At 43.9% G+C, this 21,846-nt stretch overlaps 1 protein-coding gene across 1 annotated transcript; it reads left to right on the top strand.

The window, feature by feature from the left end:
- The first annotated feature begins 2 nt into the window (after nucleotides 1-2).
- On the top strand, nucleotides 3-12,115 carry CDO1 (cysteine dioxygenase type 1). Its single transcript, XM_002928338.3, has 5 exons — nucleotides 3-661; nucleotides 3,564-3,641; nucleotides 5,147-5,301; nucleotides 10,222-10,391; nucleotides 11,370-12,115. Exons 1-5 carry the CDS (start codon nucleotides 492-494, stop codon nucleotides 11,397-11,399), a joined length of 603 nt encoding a protein of 200 aa, XP_002928384.1. The 5' UTR covers nucleotides 3-491; the 3' UTR covers nucleotides 11,400-12,115.
- The last annotated feature ends 9,731 nt before the right edge of the window (nucleotides 12,116-21,846 follow it).

The raw sequence follows: 21,846 nt of genomic DNA, 5'->3' as shown, positions 1-21,846 counted from the left end.
CGGGGGACGGCGTGCAGCCCACCAAGAAGGCGGGCACACGGAGCTGGGGGGCCCCGGGAGCTGCGCGGTGCCGGGGGGACCCGGGGCGGCGCGCGTGGACCTTGTCCGCACGCTGCCGCCGCCTCCGCCACGGTCCCCGGGTCGCTCCCCGCCTCTCCCCACCCTCCGAGGGCCGTTGGTACAGTCCCGCTGACTCCGAGAGCTTAAAAAGGGCCGGGGCTACCGAGCCCAGCCGATTCGGTTCTGATTTGTGTGCGCGGCGCGTTCTCCAGAGAGCCCGGATCCGCCGAGCTGCTGGGGAACGGGGGGTGCCTCTTGATATCTTGGTGGGGGGTTCTTTAGGCTGTGGCACTCAAGCCATTTGGGGGGGGGGTGCGCGCGCGCGCAGCTGTCCAGCCAGCAGCTCCGGTCCCTCGCCCCCAGCGCCTCCGTGCTCAGCTCCCGCACCGCAGCCCAGCAGAGAGCCGCAAGCGCCGCCAGCTCCGCGAGGGATGGAGCAGACCGAGGTGCTAAAGCCGCGGACCCTGACGGATCTGATCCGCATCCTGCACCAGCTCTTCGCCGGCGAGGAGGTCAACGTGGAGGAGGTGCAGGCGGTCATGGAAGCGTACGAGAGCGACCCCGCTGAGTGGGCAGCGTACGCCAAGTTCGACCAGTACAGGTGAGCGCGCCCTGGCCCGGGCCGCGGGAGCTCGGGCGCAGGTCTCCAAAGCCCCGCCGCCCGGGCTCCGGGTCCGGGGAGGAGGGGGCCTCCCTGCGCCCGCCGCTCGCCAGCCTTCCCCGCACCCGCCGCGCTGCGCCCTCTGGCCCTCGAGCCGCGGGGCTGGCTCTCGGCGCTTTGGCCCCAACGTGGATCATCCCGGCCTGGCCGGAGACTGCGGAAGGCTCCCGGTGCGGAGGCCACCGTACGGCTGCAAAGTGTTTTGTCCTCTTCTGGCCGGTCCACCCGGACGCATCCGAACCTCCGCTCCTTATCTCGGCCTCGGGAGCTCTGCTCTTCCCTCGGGCGCGGCGGCGCGGGGAGACCCCCTGTGGCCCCAAGCGCCCAGGCTCTACCCGGCCTGCCGCCCATGGGGGACAGACTGGCCGGCTGGATGGAGCGTGCTCCGCGGAGAGGACTCCATCAGCCATCCCAAGAAAGGGGTGGCGGTGGAGGACACAGTCCCCCGAGCCAGTTCCCCATCAGTCGGCCGCCCGCAGCCGGGCATCTGCCAACAGGCATTTTCGCCAAGATAAAATAGCGTCGTGGGGTTGTCAGCTGCTGTCCTGCAGCTCATGCTGCCCCTCCCAAGCCAATTTAACTTGCTGGACTGCGGCTTTATTTCAACCCACTGTTAGGGTTGTGAATTAAAGGACGGCTTCCCTTTCAGCCCCCAAGCAATGCTTTCTAGTCTCTTTAGTTCCTCTGGAATGTAAATTGAGGACCGCTGCTTGCCCGCTGTGCTGGAGTGAGGTGGCTCTTGGCAGCTCTGGCTCGGTGATATAAGTAAAAATGAATCTACCAGTGCCCTAGCACCAGAAGTAAAACTTGATCCCCCCTGAAGGGTGAGGGTTTCTATTCCCAGGGGCTGCTAGCCATTCAGTCTTTATGGTTGGTTGGGCTGAGGGTAGGTGGAGGAAAATACTTGAAAGGTAAGAATAAACAGATTATTTTCCTTGGGAGCAGTTCCTTTTAGTCACCTTACCTAAACATAGGTAGTGTGTTTGTGGGCAAGGGCTGTTTCCTCTGTATTTTAGGATTTGAAATAAAGCGAAGCCTGCTTAAGATCCCATTTTCCACTTGCAAGTGGCTCCAGGAAATTCCTTTGGTTCATATCCTTCTGTGGCTGCCAAAAAAGCTAGCAGAGTCCACTTGTTAATTTGCGGCTAGCTCCAAGCGAGGGCTTCTCCTGGGCCGGGTACCCTTCCCGTCACTTTACTGGTGTATTAACTCATTTGCCCCATGATGGCTCTGTGAGATAGGTACAGTTCTTATCCCTGTTTTACAGATGAGGAATGGTGGGCAATAAAAAGGTTGGATTATCTGCACCAGGCCATACTTCTATCAGGTAGCGGCTCTGGGATTCAAATTAGCATCTTTGTTCCGGAGCCCTCACCCTAAACAACCACTAACCTTCCAGCAGGCGCTTAGTGCCATGATGGTTTGCTCTCAGCCTAGATACATCACTGAGCAAGTGAAATTCACCCACCGCCATAGGCTGTAGGGGCTCTTAATCTTTAGAACAATGGCATTTCCAGGGGCTTTGAATTCCTGTTGCCGAACAAGCTCTGAACCACTTGAAATGCAGGCGTTTGGGTTGGTCTATTGCACAGGTATCCAGAGGTGCAACTGATGGAGATGATGATGCAATCCAGGGTGGGCAGTTGGGGGAGTGTGGAGGGAGAGGCGTAGGAGAACGCAGATCATTTTGATAGTATTTTTTTGCATGGACTAGTTGTTCCAGCTTTGCAAAGGATTCTGATCTCTGACCTTGGGAAAGCCAGNGGGGGGGGAGGGGGGAAGACTGGTAGAGGGAGAACGAGTATCCTGACACCCAAGTGGAGTTTATTGGGAATTAAAGGCAGCGTGCACAGCCCTTTGCTAGGTCAGAAGGGGCTACCAACGAGGGATGACTGACATCCAAAAAGCACTCACTCATCAGCTCTCTCCTGTGAGCCTGGTCTACCAGCACCTGGCCTCCTGTCTGGGGAGGAAAAGGAAGGAAGGGGCATTCAGGACAAAAATGAACAGATGGCCATGTGATCAAACACTGCCCCAACTATGGGATAAAGATTCCTTGTCTTAAAAAATCGAAGTGAATGTCATAATTATCAAACTTTGCTAATTAGATGGTGTGGATGCTACCTCTTTGACCAAGAGAAACTTTAAAAGTGGGTTTCTTTTTTCCTGTTGGTGTGCTTGTGGTTGGTCGATTTGGGTTTTTTTGTGGCCAATTACTGGTTTCTCCTGGAAAAGGCTTAGAGTGTTATTTACTTCTCTATGGATTTTCCTTTGCTGTATACTTAAGTCAATCCCCACACTATTTGTAGAGGAATTTTCATTATGAGTGCTTTTGAATGTGGCTTGTGTCCGGACTATAGCAAAAACTAAGGGGAATTCTACAAACAGCTATTTAATGAAACCTTGTTTCTTAAGTTCTGGTTTAGCTACTGGGAGGGAAAAAAAGAAAAACAATAGCAACATTCTTGCCTAGAGCAGTAATGCACTTTGTAAATACCTCTGTAAGAGGCTTAACTCTTTTATCAGTTTGAGGCTATCAGGAGGAGAATCAAGGAATTTGCTTTTTTTTCTTTTTTTTTGGCCTGTTACCTTTTTTGTGCCATTAATTAAAACAGAGCAGTTATAAACGTGGTGATACAAAATACAAAAATGTCCAAAACGAACTGTGAAAAATGACTTGTTTTCATTTGTGCTGGGTTTTTCTAATTAGAGAACCGCATTTAAAATTGTTTAGAGGTAGAAAGGTTACCATTTGTAAATGAGCCATACTTTCTGACATACTTCTTTTTCCCAATGCTTATTTCATCAACCAGATTCACACTTCTGAATACCTTCCTTTCAGGTATACTCGAAATCTCGTGGATGAAGGAAATGGAAAATTCAATCTAATGATTCTATGTTGGGGTGAAGGACATGGCAGGTAATACAGTTACTCGTTTGCAGATGCTTAGTAGATGACCTATTCCAGCCTAAGAAAAAGAACAGTGCCAGAATGGCCACAGGTCTTGGGAGAATTTGCAAATCTCATGGTGCAGTCATTTGTCAAAATGTCCCAACAAAAATTCTCATGGGAATTAGCATAAGGGGTTTACGCATACCCCATGTACATCAAAACCAGGCCCCCAAATGGGTAGTAAATCAAAGGGAGTAAGTAACCAGTTTCACTTAATCTCTGTGTGTGTGTCTTCTGTGGAGTTAAACGTATATGGAATTTTGCTAAAACTTGACCTTTGTGGTGCTTTGAACTCGGTAAACAATTGCGGGACCAAAGACCAAAGTGTCCACATTTGGACCTAGAAAAGCAATTCACAAATTCAGAAAATTTCTTGCTACTTCAAGTCAATTGTTTACTGTCTTTGACTTTTTTTTTTTATTTTCTTTTTAGTTTTTTATGTAGAGGTCAAGGCAGCGTAAACTAATACCTGTTCTTTGAGTATTGGTATCTCTGTAAACGGATCCTTCTTGGGCTTTTGAGGATAGTAAAAACAATACTTGCAGACCTATTTTTGATGGGAGAAAGGAGACCTGAATTTATGAGATGTGGGGGGAGTTAGGTCTATCGAGGACTTTATTCACTCACACAGAATGACATTGTTTCCATTCATTCTCTCCGTATTTTTTGGAAGTGGATTATGTCAAGAGTAGGACTAGACTCTGTGGATTTAGGACATGAGTCCTTATGGTTTTATGCATTCTACACAGAAGATAAATGCTAATAACATATATATACAGGTTCATACCTTTTGTTACTGTAAGGTTAACATGAATAAATATTTTCAGCAAATCCAGTGTACGTACTTTCTCCTTCCATTGTTGGGAGTTAATCACAGGTGGGGTACTCTAAATCTACAAAATATTAACATGATTGCAGCAAAACTTCTGGGTGTTAGCACACATACACATACCTTTTGTCCCCCAATGCAGGAGAAAAGAGAAAAGGCCCCGGGGGCAAAACAAAACAAAACAAGACACTGTATGTTAAGTGATCTTACAAGTGTGATGCAATTATGAGAGATGATTATCTTAAGCCTTTCTCAAATTTCTCTGAGGTTTTATAATCGAGTTGTACCCCAGCTTAATTGAGTTCTTAAAAGCGATGTCTTGCAGAAGATAAAAGATTGCTGGGTTTGTGTTTCTGTTATCAAAGTAGTATTACAACCCGATTTTTAAAAACGAACTGTTCTGTACGTCGGTTATGCATCAGGATTGCAGCCCATACATGCCCTGATAGGGAAGACGGAGTATGTTATACGTTGCCCTGAATGCTGTTAATTACAAATCGAAGACATGTACAAAGCCAGGCAAAAGGGCTTGTGACCCGCCCTCTCGGCAGTAGGTAGCAGTAGTAAGCTCTGGCCAGGGTATCACTGCAGCCCTGGCTTTGGACCATCCGCTGAGCTCCTTTGTCTTTCTCTGTCTGTGTAGCAGTATCCATGATCACACCGACTCCCACTGCTTTCTGAAGATGCTGCAAGGCAATCTAAAGGAGACCTTATTTGCCTGGCCTGACAAAAAGTCCAACGAGATGATCAAGAAGTCTGAAAGAACCTTGAGAGAAAACCAGTGTGCCTACATCAACGGTAACATCGTATACCTTCTTCTAAGGGCAAGTGGGAAAAGCCTTGAACTCCCTTCTGAAATACCGCTTACTTGCCCATGTCCAGCAGAACTCGGTTCATGGAGTCATGGTTTCAGATACTTGGAAAATGAGCAAAAAGCAGTTGGTTTTGTTTTTGTAAAGCTTTGCGTCTGCATTAGAATCACTTGTTCAAGGGACATGCACGTAGGTTGGCGCCCACTGAAAAGTCCTTTCCTGCCAAGTCTGAGGACAGTTAGCACTGAATATGAATTTACAAAAGTAGATTCTTTTGTTTTATTTTTTTTTTTGAAGATTTTATTTTTGAGTCATCTCTACACCCAACATGGGCCTCGAACCCACAACGCTGAGGTCAAGAGTCGCACGCTCTCCCGACTGAGCCAGCCAGGCGCCCCAAAAGTAGATTCTTTTAATAAGGGAGCAAGGCCAAGATGGAAATATTAGTCTTTGTGTTAGAAAATGTAAGGAGGGGCGCCTGGGTGGCACAGCGGTTAAGCATCTGCCTTCGGCTCAGGGCGTGATCCCGGCGTTATGGGATCGAGCCCCACATCAGGCTATTCCGCTATGAGCCTGCTTCTTCCTCTCCCACTCCCCCTGCTTGTGTTCCCTCTCTCCCTAGCTGTCTCTATCTCTGTCAAATAAATAAATAAAATATTTAAAAAAAANGTGTTCCCTCTCTCGCTAGCTGTCTCTATCTCTGTCAAATAAATAAATAAAATATTTAAAAAAAAAAAAAGAAAAGNCTTGTGTTCCCTCTCTCCCTAGCTGTCTCTATCTCTGTCAAATAAATAAATAAAATATTTAAAAAAAAAAAATGTAAGGAAATGTTCTGGAAATGATTAAGAATGCTAGCTAGTCCCTGTTTTTAAAAAATGCATACAGCATACCTAAAAGCGTGTTCTCAAGGGACTCTTTACAGAGCACATTATTTTGTAATGATTTATAGCTCTCCTACCAAGAATTCATTCTTTCTCCTAAATGTGATCTGGGAGAGCCAGATGCTTTTCAGAGGAGGCTGTGATTAACATCTGTATTTCTAAAGGGAATGGTAACTTTCCAAAAAGCCTGTTAAAGACAATGGGAGATCATTTTTGATTCCCATTTCTAGATGAGAGTGCCAACATATAGGAACAATAAATAAGTCATCTGAGGTCACTCAGCTTCTAAGTGCCAGTCAGGACATGAACTGAAGCCATTTAATTCCAAAGCCCGTACTCTTAATTGGGATGCCATCCCATTGCCATAAAATAAAATATTAGATTTTTTTTCTGGCCATACAACCTTTTTTTTTTGGTCTCTTAAAGTCCCATATTAGTTTTGATACTTGGCCTAAATTTGTTCGTTAGTTTAAGATTGCAGGCCACTTACAAAAGTCAGTGTGGGATGTTTTCTCCCCCACTCACAAAACACAAACGGGTCCATTTCTTACGTGGCCTGAAGCTTTTATCTGAGGATTGCTGTATATATAAGGCACACCAAATTATCTAGAACAATTTCGTGTCACTCACAATAAGGCCCAAAGCCTTTCAGAATAATTGCTTTCAGCTACAGTCCCAGAGTCTTTATGAAACTATGTTAGATCTTAAAGAATAGGTAAGCTTTTTTCAAGGGTCTTCAGTCCAAAACCTATAGGAGCCAGTACAGGCCAAGAATAAGGCTGCGTGTACTGGTGTGTGAAAGGCCACACTCTCTAAGGGGGACAGTGTTCGCCACTCAGTTCCAGCCACATGGTTCGAATTTCTTTTCCACCAAAGTGGGAAATTCTGGTTTTTCTGGGAAATTTTGCCAGTCGGTAAAATATTAGGGGGGATAAGCTAAATATTTCTGTAGACTAATTGCCCATAAGATCAAAAGCCTCAAAAGGTCCACCTTTGATTTTTACAGATGCAGGAGGAGTGCAGATGGGTACTGACGGTGGGAAGGATGTTTTGAGTACAGGGAAGAGCGTGAGGGAAGGGAGGGCACAATCTTTGCAAAGAACAAAAAGTTCTGGAATGATCTAACTGGAAAGAAGCAAGCATGGGCTTGGACAGGAGTAGTAAGAGAATAGAGTGAGATCAGGGCCTGGGCCTCCAAAACCAGCTGAAAGTAAGAGCTTGCTTTGGTCAGTAGAATTTTATTGGGAGTATCTTGATGTATTCCATAGCAGTGTGTAACATAGGGTAACATAGGGTCAAGAAAAAAGAAAATTGGGACAAGGAGACCAAATTACTTAACGTAAAGACAAATGGTAGACATGTCTAGATCAAACTGGTGTCCATAAAGATCACCAAGAAAGGTCCCAAGGTTATTGTGAGATATGGTACACCATGGGGAATAAGGAAAGGAGGCGTGGATAGGTGGGTGGATGGATGGATGGATGGATGGATGGATGGATGGATGGATGCTGGGATAATTAACAGTAGATACCAGACAAGGGGCTTCTCTAAAGGATGGTGACTAGGTTTTGTAGGGTCTGGGCCTGCAGGATTATGCAACATGCATTCGATAGTGTATGTGCTTGCAGTTGGAGAAACAAATACTCTGTATAAAAGGGCGGTCATCTCTTAAGAATGTGGAACTTAGGTTCAAAATTGTGCTTAAGCCAGTCTGTTCTGAGCAGTAAGCTATAGAACCAGAGTCTGCCTGTCCAAGAATTAGGTCCCATTTTGGGAAATGAGGAAAACGGCTAAAGATCCCAGAGTTGTGAGTTGTTGGAAGATGATCTAACTTTAGCCGGGATAAAAACCTCAGTCTTCACCTTCTAGGCTTTGCTGTTGTCTTATGCGAGCTCGTGGAACTAGATCATAAAGCATAAATCATAATTTGGCACCTACCTTAATTACACGAACACTGAATTCCTTCCTTGATGATTCCTCAAACTCTCCTAACTAGAAATTTTTTCTCAACATATTTTTGAGTATTTTGTCTNATTCCTCCCCTCCCCTCCCTTCCTTTCCCCTCCTCCCTTCCCCTCCCTTCCCCTCCCTTCCCTCCTTCCTCTCCCCCAGGGCCAGTTCGACTTACTTCAGTGTGAGTTCGCCAGTCTCTCAGCCAGGGCTCACCTGCCGTCCTGGATCCCCTGGCATCATGCAGGCTTTCCCATTGCTGATCCCCTTTTTCCCTGATCTCTTGTCTGCTTCCTTCTTGGTTCATGCTCTTATTGGGGGGAAGAGATCTCCAATGGCTTTATGAGAAAGCGTTCATGGAGAGTAAGTTTTTGAGACCTCTTATATCTAAAAATCTCTATTTTACCCTTGCAACATGATTGATAAGTTAGCTGGATATGGAATTAGAATCTTCTCTCGGAACTATGAAAGTAATCCCTTGACTTTTCATTTCCAGTCTTCTTTTTTTTTGAAAGCCTGGTGCCATTCTGAATCTTGAATCTTTCTATGAAATTATTTTTTTCTCTTTAGAAACTTTGGAATGTTCTCTTTTGGTATATTTTCCTGTCCCCAGTATTACAGTCCTATACCTTGATTCATGACTCATTCGTTGTGTTTGGTGGTCTGTGGGTTCTTTTATTCTGGAAATCTGCATCCTTCTATTCAAGAAAATATTCTCTAGTTATTTCTTTGGGGTTTTGTTTGGTTTCGGTCTTTTGGTTCTGTTTCTGAACCTGTTAACTGCTCAGATACGAAACCTGAACTAGTCATCTGATTTTTTTTTTTCTTTCCTAGTTTCTATTTTTGTCTCTTTGTTCTTTGAGTCTTTCCCAGCTTCCTCAGCTTTTCTTCCAACCTTTCTATTCGGTTTTTTGTTTCAAGTATTTCTTTCTGTTTCTGAAAGCTTTTTGTTCTCCAGTCCTTTCTGTGGTATTTTCTCTGCCCTCTCTGAGGATTTTAATAATAAAGTGTTTTTTTTTAAAGTCTTCTGAGCAGTGTCAGTTTCAAGGGTCTGCATTTTTGGGGGGTTGCTCTGACCCCTGTCTTTACTACTGGAGGCCTTGCTCAGTTGTCTGGTGGCCTTGGCTGTATGCTAATATTTGAAAACTGGGAACAAAAAAAAAGAGTTAACTGGTCGCTCTGAACACATGGATGGTGTGTGTCAACTAGACTTCCCTCTAAGATAATCTGGCCGACCTTTCTCCTTGAGGAACAACCAGTGGCGATATCTTGAAGAGCTTTGTTCTAGAACTGATCAGATTCGCTGAGAAGGTGCTTCTCATCTGCTGTCTGGGGGCGGAGGGGATAGAATCCTGTCTGGCATCATTCTGGCTGCTAGGTGGGGAAGAAAGCAGGGATCCTACCATTCAGTAGCTACACCATTACCTGGTAACGTCACCCATTTTTCACCTGGTATCCGCCGATCCTGAGTTCATGTATTAGACTCTTTCTAGAGTATAGGTCTCAGACTTGTTCTCAGGGGAATGAGGGAAAGAAGTGGTAAAAGGGATTTGAGCCTCTACTTAAATAGGCTTTCAACCAGTTCTTGGATTCTTCACCTCATCTTCATCCTCATTTCCAGAAGCCCCTGTGTTGCTAATCGCTGAGCTATTGATACATAGATACAGATAGGATCTCAAGACAGAAGTCGGGTTAATTTTGGACACTCCGCATGGGTAGCTAAGGATTTAGCTTTCTGTCCTTGGCAAAGCGACTCATCTACTTTCAACCTCTTCAAGCTTTTTATTGATGTTTTCTGTTTTCCCATTGGGTTTTTTTGTTTTGTTTTTATTTTTTGTTTGTTTTGTTTTGTTTTGCTTTTTGGTCTTCGTGGGTTGATGCCTTTTTTAAATTGTTCTAATATACTTGTAGGAGGGTTTCAGGAAAGAGTAGAGGACACATTGCTTACAGTCTTTAACTGGAAAGTGCCTTCGAAGTAACTGCTCTCTGTGGCAGATTGATTTACGGACTCAGTCATAACTGACACCTGTCAGTCATCTAAGCTCCTTGATCTCCTTCTTCTTGGTCTTGTGTAGATTCCATTGGCTTACACCGAGTAGAGAACATCAGCCACACGGAGCCTGCTGTGAGCATTCACTTGTACAGCCCACCGTTTGATACGTGCCATGCCTTTGATCAAAGAACAGGACATAAAAACAAAGTCACCATGACATTCCATAGCAAATTTGGAGTCAGGACTCCATTTGTAAGTAGAAGTTCTCTCTCCTAGGATTAAGCGCTTTGTGCGTTGGCAACATGACACTGCACGCGTTGTTTGTTTGTTTGTTTTTGTCCCAGATAGTATTAGAATGCCTCCTGGTAAGTATTCTTGACATGAAGAATGAGAAGAACCTTACCGTGGGGGAGGGGATCTTTTATATACTGATTCTTTTCTTCAACTTGGGGAGAGGATATTTTCAAATTATGTATTTTTAAAAATGTAAATTAGATGCAAAGAATGATGCATGGAGAAACTTAAAAATGTATGCTCATTCCTCAAGAAAATGTTTCTTCATTTCTTAGAGAAATAATAAAAACTGTATTATTTGATGTTACCTTCTGCTATGACTAAATGATCATAGACTGGCCTATAAACTAGGACAACACAAATCACTCGCATAGTTAGTCAACCTTCCCAAAGTCAAGGCCCTATTCTGATGATATAAATACGCTCACCTGTTTTGGTTGCTAAGTTGCTTTTTCTTGGAGTAGTGATACTGGTTAGACCACAAATCAGAGAGAGTAGACTCTGGTAACATATTCCCCCTCCAGGAATAAGTGTTTCTTCCTGAAAATAATCAGGCAGCCAACAGTGATCATTATGGTCCATCTTCTCCCGCTGGTGAAATACATTGGCCATTTAGGGGAACGGCCTTGAATTCATAATGAGAATGTTCAGAAATAGACAATGCCTGAAAACCGATACTGGAAACAAGATATCCTCACGAATCTTAAGAAAGTACCGCCTCGGAGGGAAGCGAGGGCAGAATTTTCTCAGGTGATTGCCTGGCCTCATCGTCTGCATTCCAATCCCCAAGAGATAGTCTTATCACAGGAACAAAACAACAGGGCTCCCCTGCCAAAGCCAAGTTTTCATACACTGCTAGAAAAGCAAGGACTCCTTAGGAACCGGCTGAAAGTTCTCATGTAAAGATTCTCACACAACTTTCTTTGTCTCTTACAGACAGCTTCAGGATCCCTGGAGAACAACTAAGAAGCATGAAATCCTCTGAGGTTTTAGCTCAAGGTATGCTAAAAGTTTTGCCTTGGACGGCGATGTCTCCACCAGCTGCTGTCCAGTAATACACTTTATGAAGCCAATACTTAGATCTCCTGCAAGGCACATGCTAATTGTCAAGCATTGAGCAAGCAGATAGTGCCCCAAGCTACTGCAGAAGAAAAATCCCACTAAAGGAAAAGTGGACTCATAATTTTAAAGGCCAATTCAAGTGCTCTGAATTCAGTAGAACCATACAGGGTGGGAGGGAATGTCAATGAAGGTTTTTATAGCTTTTGGAAACCCTTTGGTCTGTGAATTGTAATTAGCAATAAATAAAAAGAAGAAACCACAGACATCAGATGCTTGCCTTGTTACTTGGAGGACTAAACGTAGGTGTCTTTCGTATCCTTTGTATGTTCTTAATATTTGCAGAGAATTTTTTGGATCTATGGATTTTATTTTTTCAGTCTTACTTGACAAATTCCTGTCCAATAAGTAGCAGGATATTGTAGACAGAGAAACTCAAGGCACTTTGCCGTTTGGTAATGAAAGGGAGGGCAGAAGATTTTAAGAAAAGTACCTGTACCCCTAAACCCAGGCCAAACCAAAAACATAAACTCATGTCTAATGGGTCCAGTGGTCCTAGTCAAAGACTTTGTACTGCCACTAAAATTGCCAAATAATTTTAATAAAACTGGATTTGAATACGAGTCAAAGTTGTCTTTCTGTTTAACGCGATCGGAATTTCATAAAATTCATACTTAGATTTCGATGGAGCACCGAAAGCACTGCAAAAGATGCTTTTATGGGGGCGCCTGGGTGGCGCAGTCATTAAGCGTCCACCTTTGGCTCAGGGCGTGATCCCAGAGCTCTGGTATCGAGCCACATGTCAGGCTCCTCTGCTGAGAGCCTGCTTCTTCCTCTCCCACTCCCCCTGCTTGTGTTTCCTCTCTCCCTGGCTCTCTCTCTCTCTGTCAAATAAATAAATAAAATTTAGGAAAAAAAAAAAAAGATGCTTTTATGAGGTAAGGTGGTGAGAGAGCCAGAAAGATGCATTCAAGGCAGCTTACCTTTTTGCGCTTCACATATGTTCACTATATGGCCAGAGATGCCAAGCCAAGGGCCTCTGGGCCCCCGTGTGGTTGACCAACATAAGCAGTTTTGCCTGGAAATTACATGTGGGTCTGTATTTCAATGGGAATTGGTTCCCAGCAATTAAAAACAGGAGATTCAGGATACCTGGGTGGCTCAGTCGGTTAAGCGTCTGCCTTCGGCTCAGGTCATGATCCCAGGGTCCTGGGATTGAGTCCCGCATCGGGCTCCTTGCTCAGCGGGGAGCCTGCTGCTTCCTCTGCCTGCTGCTCCCCCTGCTTCTGTACTCTCTACCCCCCTCTGCCTCTCTGACAAAAACAGATTTCATAGAACGTGGTTTCTAGCTGCTTGAAAATTTGAAGTCCCTGCATTGCATTTTCATTGATGTCAGTGAGCGGGGCTCAGATCTGCCCCTTCGGTGAGGCCACCGCTCCAGTCTGGCCTAGTGTCCAGCTTGCTGGTTGCCCTGAGGATGTTACCTGCAAAGATCACATGGTTATTTGAGTTTGCTGCTCCTACTTTAGGCAGTCATATTAGGAATACCTGTCATAGTCTTGGAATTGATTACCTCCAGAAACTCACTCAGAAAGTAAAGTCCTTTGAAGACAGTTCTAGGTAGGTCATTGCTTTGTTGCTGACACCATCTTGTAGAAATATTTATATCTTGACATCTTTGTTTCCCTCTCATCTTTGAGTAGGATGTTAACCATTTACTGAGTGCTGACTACATAGGAGGCATCGTTAACAAGTTGTCTAGAGGTACTAACTTCTGGAAAATCTCCTCATGAATTCAGTTATGTGTTGATTTTCTACTGCTACTCTAATACCTTTTACCACAGACTTAGTGGCTTAAAGCAACACGAATTTATTTTTCTAGAGTCCGTGGGTCAGAAGTCTGTTTCACAGCATTAAAATCAAGATGTCCTCAGGTCTGCATTTCCTTTCTGTTGAGTTCTGTGTCGGATGTGTTTTATTGGGTGTTTTTCCCTAGCTTCTAGAGACTGCTAGCATTCCCGGCTTGGGATCCCCTCGTCCATTTTCAAGCCAGCAATGGCAGGCTGAGTCCTGTATGTCTGCACTCTGAGCTGTTCGTTACTTCTCTTTGCTCCTTGGAAGGACTCAAGCAACTAGAAACCACCTGTAGTCTCTACACTATACCCTTCCATCTGGAAAGTCTCTTGGCATGTGAGATAATAATCTGTAGGTTCTGGGGGTCAGGATAAGGATATCTGTGGGGGTCATTCTACCACAGTCTACCCTCTTGCTCCCAGAGAGCAGGGTCCATCCCATGTGCAGAGTAGATTGACCCCATCCCAGGGTTCCCAAAGTCTCCATCACAGTGTCAAGTGAAACTCCAAAATTTTGCCCAAATCTCAACTCAAAAGTCCCAAAGCTCATCATTTAAGTTAAATATGGGTAAGGCTCTATTATAATCCATCGGAGACACCGTTGTTTCCCATATTTAGAACTGTTAAAGCATGGTTTAGAAACTTGCCAAATTTATTTGGCCAAGATATGAACCTAGCATTTGACCCCAAGCAACTTCCTTTAGAACTCATTCTCTTTATACTTAGGCCTTTCAGGCTAAGAGCAATCTGGGCCACAACCAACTTTTGTGTTTCCTACTATATTTAATGAAAAAAAGATGGTAAATGTCATATATATATATATAGTATAAGTGTTTAATAGATAGTACTTTTAACACACAGTGTGTGGCAAATAATGGCCAAATCTAAATTTGAAGATCCTTATGAATCCGACTCAACCAAAAAGGCCACTGTGGCATCTGTGGCCATCTGGGCGTCCTGCCCACCCTGCTTTCTGACATCGGCCGTGTTGTCTATCCCCCACGACCATTCAGGAAGGAGCAGACATGCTTCTCCTCCAGGAGCCCCAAGTTCTCTTGGCTTGATGAGGTATTTGCACAGATGGCGAGGCAGTGAAGCCATCAAGGGCCGAAATGGATTTTGTAGGAAGAGAAGGAGCATGGAGGGCTGGAATTGTGCTGGTTGCTGAAAGATGAATGGGGTATTAGGAAGTAAGGACTTGAGTGTATAAGAGGAGGAGGAAGGAGCCCTGTGATAGGAGCCCGTGAAAGTCAGGGCTGGCTGTCAGGCCTGCGGACCACCTCGGCACTCAGGACCTCCCATCTCACCTCCAGCTTGAGCTGCTGGACGGCCTGTCCCCTCTGCCCGGCGTGCCCTCTTCCCTGCTCTTTCCACGGCTGCCTCTTCTTGGCCTTCGGGAGTCGGCTCAAGTGTTATCTCCCCAGAAAGGAATTCCCCAACCACCTTATAGAAAAGCAACCCCCTGGCCAGTCTCTATCCAGTTTCATGGGAGCATTTAGGAGTATCTAAAAAGGGTCCTTTCTCTTTTCACTCTGTAATTGTCTAAATCTTACCAATGAGATGACGGAGACATTGTTTCATTCACAGCCTTATCCTGAGCAGATCAGACCTGCACAGAGTGGGTACTCAGTACCTATTTATGAAGTGAGTGAGAAAAGCTCTCAATCTCCTCATAGGACAGTTCTGCACTAATGTACCCTGGTGCTACAGTCCTCTCCCTGTGTCACCAAATCACATGTGCCATATTATTTTATATTAAGTATGGGAATTCTGAGGATCAACATTTTTTTTTTCTATGATTTTTTATTATATTATGTTAGTCACCGTACAGTACATCCCCGGAATCCGATGTAAAGTTCGATGATTCATTAGTTGCGTATAACACCCAGTGCACCATGCAATACGTGCCCTCCTTACCACCCATCACCAGTCTATCCCATTCCCCCACCCCCTCCCCTCTGAAGTCCTCAGTTTGTTTCTCATAGTCCATAGTCTCTCATGTTTCATTCCCCCTTCTGATTACCCCCCTTTTCTTTATCCCTTTCTTCCCCTACCGATCCTCCTAGTTCTTATGTTCCATAGATGAGAGAAATCATATGATAATTGTCTTTCTCTGCTTGACTTATTTCACTTAGCATTATCTCCTCCAGTGCCGTCCATGTTGCAGCAAATGTTGAGAATTCGTTCTTTCTGATAGCTGAGTAATATTCCATTGTATATATGGACCACAGCTTCTTAATCCAGTCATCTGTTGAAGGGCATCTCGGCTCCTTCCATGATTTGGCTATTGTGGACAATGCAGCTATGAACATTGGGGTGCATATGGCCCTTCTCTTTACTACGTCTGTATCTTTGGGGTAAACACCCAGTAGTGCAATGGCTGGGTCATAGGGTAGTTCAATTTTTAACTTTTTAAGGGACCTCCACACTGTTTTCCAGAGTGGCTGTACCAATTTGCATTCCCACCAACAATGTAGGAGGGATCCCCTTTCTCCACATCCTGAGGATCACGTTTTTAAGCCAGAGACTTCTTTCACCGGGCCCGTGTCGCTGGCTTATCTTTTGGTGTGGGTTCATCGACTGTGTACGTAGACAAGGCAGTTGATGAAAGAAGAACTTTTAGGTGTGTTTCCTGGGAGGGAACAGCATTCATGGTCCCATTTAGCAATGGTGCTTAAGCCTTTTTTTCTCTTTTTTTCTTTTTTTTTTCACTCGCTCACAGAGCACTTTGAAAATCTCAGAATGCTCATGTTCAAGGCCAGCACACCACGAATTGGTGTGCAATTTCAGAAAAGACTCCTGGACAGCCCCCCACCCCCTGAAGGTCCCTGGGAGGCCCAGTTAAAGAAACCTGTCTTATGTGAGCCGAAGCGCGGGGGCAGTCCTGTCCATTCCAGTTCATTTTTGGAGCGGGGAGGGCGTTAGCAAGCTAGGCTACTGGTTAACCTTTTAAAAGTTACAAAGGGGTTTCCAGGAAACACCAGAAACTGGTGCTACCTTGTCTCAGGCACGTCCCCCTATTTTACAAGTTCTGTTCTCTGTGTTTCTAATAACACAAAGGACACTTCAGACTTTCCCAAATTTACAGATCCAGTTGGTAGATGTGGCCTTTAAAAAGTGTATATGGAAAAATATATTTTTTAAAAATTAAAAGGGGACATGGAATAGTGAAAGAAACCAGACAGAGAAAAAACAAATATTGTATGATTCCGCTGTTATGTAAGGTACCTAGACTAGGCCAATTCATAGAGATAGAAAGTAGACTGGAGATTCCCAGGGGGAGGAGAGAAGAGAGAGGAAGAGTTAGTGATTCATGGGTGCAGAGCTGGGGGTCATGAAAATGATTTGGGTGTAGAACGTGGTGATGGGTATACACCATTGTGAATAATGTATCTCATGTCACTAAATTGTACATTTGTGAATGGTTAAAATGATCGATATTATGTCTTTTTTTCCCATAATTCCAAATATTTCTGGATGCCCCAACCAAAGGGGATTAAGGGTATACTTATTATGAAACAGAACAGATGACCATAGGGGAAGGGGGAAAAACAGAAAAAGAGAGGGAGGCAAACCAAAAGAGACTCTTGACTGTAGAGAACAAACTGAAGGTTGATGGAGGGAGGTGGGTGGGGGGGATGGGCTAGATGGGGGATGGACATTAAGGAAGACACTAGTTATGATGAGCCCTGGGTGTCGTAGGTAAGTGATGATTCTCCTGAATTCTCCTGAAACCAGTACTACACTGTATGTCAACTAACTAGAATTTAAGTAAAAACTTGAAACAAACAAAAAAGAGTATACCTATCATGCCAGACGGTGGAGAGGTTGTTGCTGGGGAGAGGATAATGAAGGAGTGAGTTTAAAAAAAAGTTACACTTATCGTGATGAGCACTGAGCAATGTATAGAATTGTTGAATCATTGTGTGGTACACCTGAAACTATGTTTGTTAGTTATACTTGAGCCATACTGAACTGTATGTGAATTATCTTGAATTTTTTAATTTTTAAATTTTTTTTTTAAAGATTTTATTTATTTGACAGAGATAGAGACAGCCAGGGAGAGAGGGAACACAAGCAGGGGGAGTGGGAGAGGAAGAAGCAGGCTCATAGCAGAGGAGCCTGATGTGAGGCTCGATCCTCACGCCCTGAGCCGAAGGCAGACGCCCAACCGCTGTGCCACCCAGGCGCCCCAATTTTTAAATTATTTTTATTATTTTTTATACTTGAATTTTTAAAAAAGATTTTATTTTTAGATAATCTCTAGACCCAACTTGGGGCTCAAACTCACAACCCCAAGGTCAAGAGTCCCATGCTCTACTGACTAAGCCAGCCAGATGTCCCTCTTCTTGAATTTTTAAAAAACCATCACTTCCAAGACAGAGGACTTCATAGATAGACTCATGGGTGTTCCCCAACGAAAGCTATAGTATCCTTTTTTTTCATTCAAGATTTTATTTAAATTCAAGTTAGTTCACATATAGTGGCGTATTAGTTTCAGAGGTAGAGTATAGTGACTCATCAATTGCATACAACACCCAGTGCTCATTACATCACGTGCCCTCCTTCATGCCCATCACCCAGTCACCCCATGCCCCCATCCCTCTCCCCTCCAGCAACCCTCAGTTTGTTTCCTATGGTTAAGAGTCTCTTAAGCTTTGCCCCCCTCTCTGCTTTACTTTATTTTATTTTTCCTTCCTTTCCCCTATGTTCATCCGTTTTGTTTCTTAAATTCCAGATATGAGTGAAATTATAGGGTATTCGTCTTTCTCTGAAACCTCCAATATCTTAAAAAATAAGTAAAAGTGTGTGTGGGGGAAATGTGTGTGTGTATATGATGGAATAAGTGACACATGCTGTCATAGAAAACACAAACGACATAAGAAGCATATGGTAAAGAGCATCCTTCCCATTCCTGTCCCCAAGCTCTTTCTTTCCCTCTCTAGAAGTAACCTATATTACCACTCTCTGTGTTTGCTTATTTATTTTTATTATTTATACACAGGGTAACACTCTGACGTCCAGGCTGTGCACTTATAAGGAGAGCTTTCCATATCAGAATGCCAACACTTTCTTTTTTCTTTCCTTCTGGTGGGGTCACGGTTTTCCATTGTATGAACGTACCACAGTTTAGCTCATCGTTGGTGGAATTTGACATGATTTCCGGAATTTTACAATTACAAACAATTCCAATGAATAACCATGTGCAGACTGTCACTTCACAAGTATCAGTTGACACATTTCGTTTCCACAAAACCAACAAGATAACTCAGCCTCTCTCCCAGAAATGACGTCACAGCACAAGGTCAGGTCCAGTTGCGCTGGCTGAAGAGTACCCCTCCTGTGCAGGACCTGTCACCTGATGTCACTGCCTTTTCATTTTCGTGTTTCTGCCCTGTTGATTGATCACATGCATTCCTGTGAAGCCTCCAGTGCTTTCAGAAGCTTGACACTCTCAGAGATTACTTATCACAAGTGAGAAAGCCCAGGGAAAGCCCACGTGTTCCTGAGAAAACGAATGATGTAGTCATGATCAATTTAGATTTCTGCTGGCTCCACAGGAGACTTGATGCTCTCCTGATGTTGTTGTTTTGACACTGAGCTTTTGGTTAGCGAAGATGGGAGAAGATGTGGTAGCTTTGAAATCATGCCTCACAGTTGCTTAATGGCCGGGGGGGAGGGCGGGGGGGGGCTTTTGTTTGTTTTTCACGTAATTCACAAAAAGACGTAAAGGAAACTGTGACAGACTCAGATCTACTGAATGTGGTTCTGAACACTGATTTAAGCCTAAATCAGTGGTCTGAGGGACATCCTTACACAAGCTCAGGAAGTAATTATTTAAAATATTTATATATCCATACACTGTAGTGATATGTATAATGTCTACCCAAGAGTGCGACCAGAAAAATTCCTTGCACAGGAGTGGTCAAAATATTATAGAACTAGAAATTAATGCAGTTGAGGATTGATTAGCTTCAATGTCAAGAGCCCGCCTAGGCATGCCATAGCTAAGACAAAAAGTGTCATTACAACTATAGATCGCTGCAATGCACCTTTCGACAAGAGCCGTATGCTTGTAAGTTTATGCAGGATTCATCTAACTGATAAATATAAAATAATGAGATCATGCCATCATGAGGTGAAATGTACTTCAGTGAGCATTTATCCAAACAAGTCTTATTATAAATGAAACCAAGGCAGAGCAGATGCAGGTTGACCAGTTTGCCCAAGCCATGTCGTGCCCGTGTAGGTTCACACATGGGAACTGAGACTTGGGACTTTTGCAAGCTGATTGGTAGATGAAAACTGATCACAGTGGGCATGTCTACACTGTGGGAATCTGTCAATGCTGTAAATCAGGGTAGTTCTCTTCCCCCAGAGACCCTGTTAAACATTTGCAGACATACCACTGTATCTAAGGTTGTTCAGCTAATTCAAAATAAAGGCAAGTTTTACCTGGACTATGAAAGTATACATTTTCACCTTTTTGTTTTTATTGTGCTTTTAAATTTTTAAATCGCTTTTGCAGAAATAGATATATTATTTTCACTTCAGAGAAATCCTTTAAGGTAAGGCAGGAATATTTTTTCCTCCCCACCCCATTTCAGAGATGAGGACATTTAGGCACAATGGAGATGAAATATTTTGCCCAAGGACACACAGCTAGGTAATGGAAAAACCAAAACAGACACTTCTGCTCAGGACACGTTGGAACTCTGGCAAAAGAGAAAAACTATTGAGCAAGGAAAGAAAATCAACAAGTTGCCTCACACAATGGTGACCTTATGACTCTCCTGTCTGGAATCTGTCATGACATCGTAGTTAAAAAAAAAAAAAATACTCATGAGGTACCCTGTCTGGATGGGCCAGTGAAGGGTCTTCTTTGTCCCAAGTAGATCCAATGAGTTATTACATCATAGCAAAGGTCGGGACTGGGCTGTGCTTTATTCTTTTTTTTTTTTTATTAAATATTTTTTTTTAATTTATTTATTCGACAGAGAGAGAGACAGCCAGCGAGAGAGGGAACACAAGCAGGGGGAGTGGGAGAGGAAGAAGCAGGCTCACAGCAGAGGAGCCTGACGTGGGGCTCGACCCCACAACTCCGGGATCACGCCCTGAGCCGAAGGCAGACGCTCAACCGCTGTGCCACCCAGGCGCCCCTGTGCTTTATTCTTATTCAGGGTTATAATTTTTAGGGCTATGTTCATAGTTAGACCCTTTGGCACCAAATCAGGATTCCAGGTTGTTTCCATTAAGATTCGTTCAAGTGCAAAAAAATAATAAATAATAAATTAATTAATTTAAAAAAAAATAAATAAACATACAAATAAATAAGACTCGTTCAAATGCAAGTGCCTAAATGTAACCCACACTGACTTGAACAAAACAAGGTCATGTAACCGTGAAGTCCAGGAGGTGTTCAGGCAAGGGTGGATCAAGGGATCCAAACTGATTTTTAGGACTCTGTCTTGCCCTCTCTATTTTTTAACTCTCAAGTCTACCCTTGTGGCATTAATAACTCCAGGCTTACAACTTCAATTTCAATTTTGGTAGGATAAAGAGTTATCTCTTCATAGTCTCTCCATAGTAGTTAAGGGATCCAGCTACGTGGGCTCTGATTGCATCATATGCCCATCCCTGACCCATTTGCTAAGGTATGATCTCTGCCCTGGCCTGAGTCATGTGTTTGCCTCTGGAGTCAAGGCTGGAACAAGTTCCGCCAAATCAAACACATTGGTGTGGGGGTTGAGGTCACCAAGGAAAATTAGAATTCTGTTATGAGAAGAAAGAATTAAGAACTGTTGCATGTTATGTTATGGCAGGCAGAAAATCAACAGATTTCCACTACATAGGAGCTCCATAGATGTGTTGAATTTATGAATGAAGGAATGAAAGAAAGATCACAGCAACTAAATCATCATCACCTTTTTACCCCTGATAATACCATTTTAAACAATGCAAGACTAGTCATTTTTCTTTCTCTTCTTTTCCTGGTGAAACTTAGAAAACACTCCATCGCTCCAAAGACAGAGTACTTAAAGGATAGACTCATGGGTGTTTTCCAAAGAAAGCTCCAGAATCTTAAATTTATTCCATTAAGCCCATAGCAAAATTCTTCCCCCAGAATTATAGCTTTGTGTAATAGGAGGCAAGTGGGCTTTTTCCCAGTGTCCCAGAATCAGCTTAGCTAAGTCTTAAGGCTAAAAACGAAAGGCATCAAGTACCCTCATATTCTAAAGAGGACAGACAAAAGTCACTAAGAAGTTGGGGTCAGGCATTTCTGTTCAGACCTTATCAGGTGTCAGCAGGTCCTGCCGTCCCAGCAGCAATCCTATCCCATCTACTCCCCAGTCTACATAAAATAAGGCGGAGGAGTTGGGAATCTTTACATTGCCATTGTGAGTTGGTCAATGTTGGGAATGTTCATTGGGAATGTTCTTTGGCGATGTTGATTAGAAAACAAGGACTGTGTGCAGTTAAGTCTGTTAGAAACACATCCC

Source organism: Ailuropoda melanoleuca, chromosome 3 (assembly GCF_002007445.2).
Source record: "Ailuropoda melanoleuca isolate Jingjing chromosome 3, ASM200744v2, whole genome shotgun sequence".
Classification (NCBI taxonomy): domain Eukaryota; kingdom Metazoa; phylum Chordata; class Mammalia; order Carnivora; family Ursidae; genus Ailuropoda; species Ailuropoda melanoleuca.
Note: the sequence above shows the minus strand (reverse complement) of the source record. Positions and strands in the feature narration are given on the sequence as shown.

What these genes read in the sequence shown, in the direction of transcription:
- CDO1 (XM_002928338.3), top strand. Translation starts at nt 492, where the DNA reads ATGGAGCAGACCGAGGTGCTAAAGCCGCGGACCCTGACGGATCTGATC. An exon ending in TGGGGTGAAGGACATGGCAG is followed by an intron (nt 3,642 to 5,146) that starts GTAATACAGTTA and finishes CTGTCTGTGTAG; the next exon opens with CAGTATCCATGATCACACCG. An exon ending in TTGGAGTCAGGACTCCATTT is followed by an intron (nt 10,392 to 11,369) that starts GTAAGTAGAAGT and finishes TGTCTCTTACAG; the next exon opens with ACAGCTTCAGGATCCCTGGA.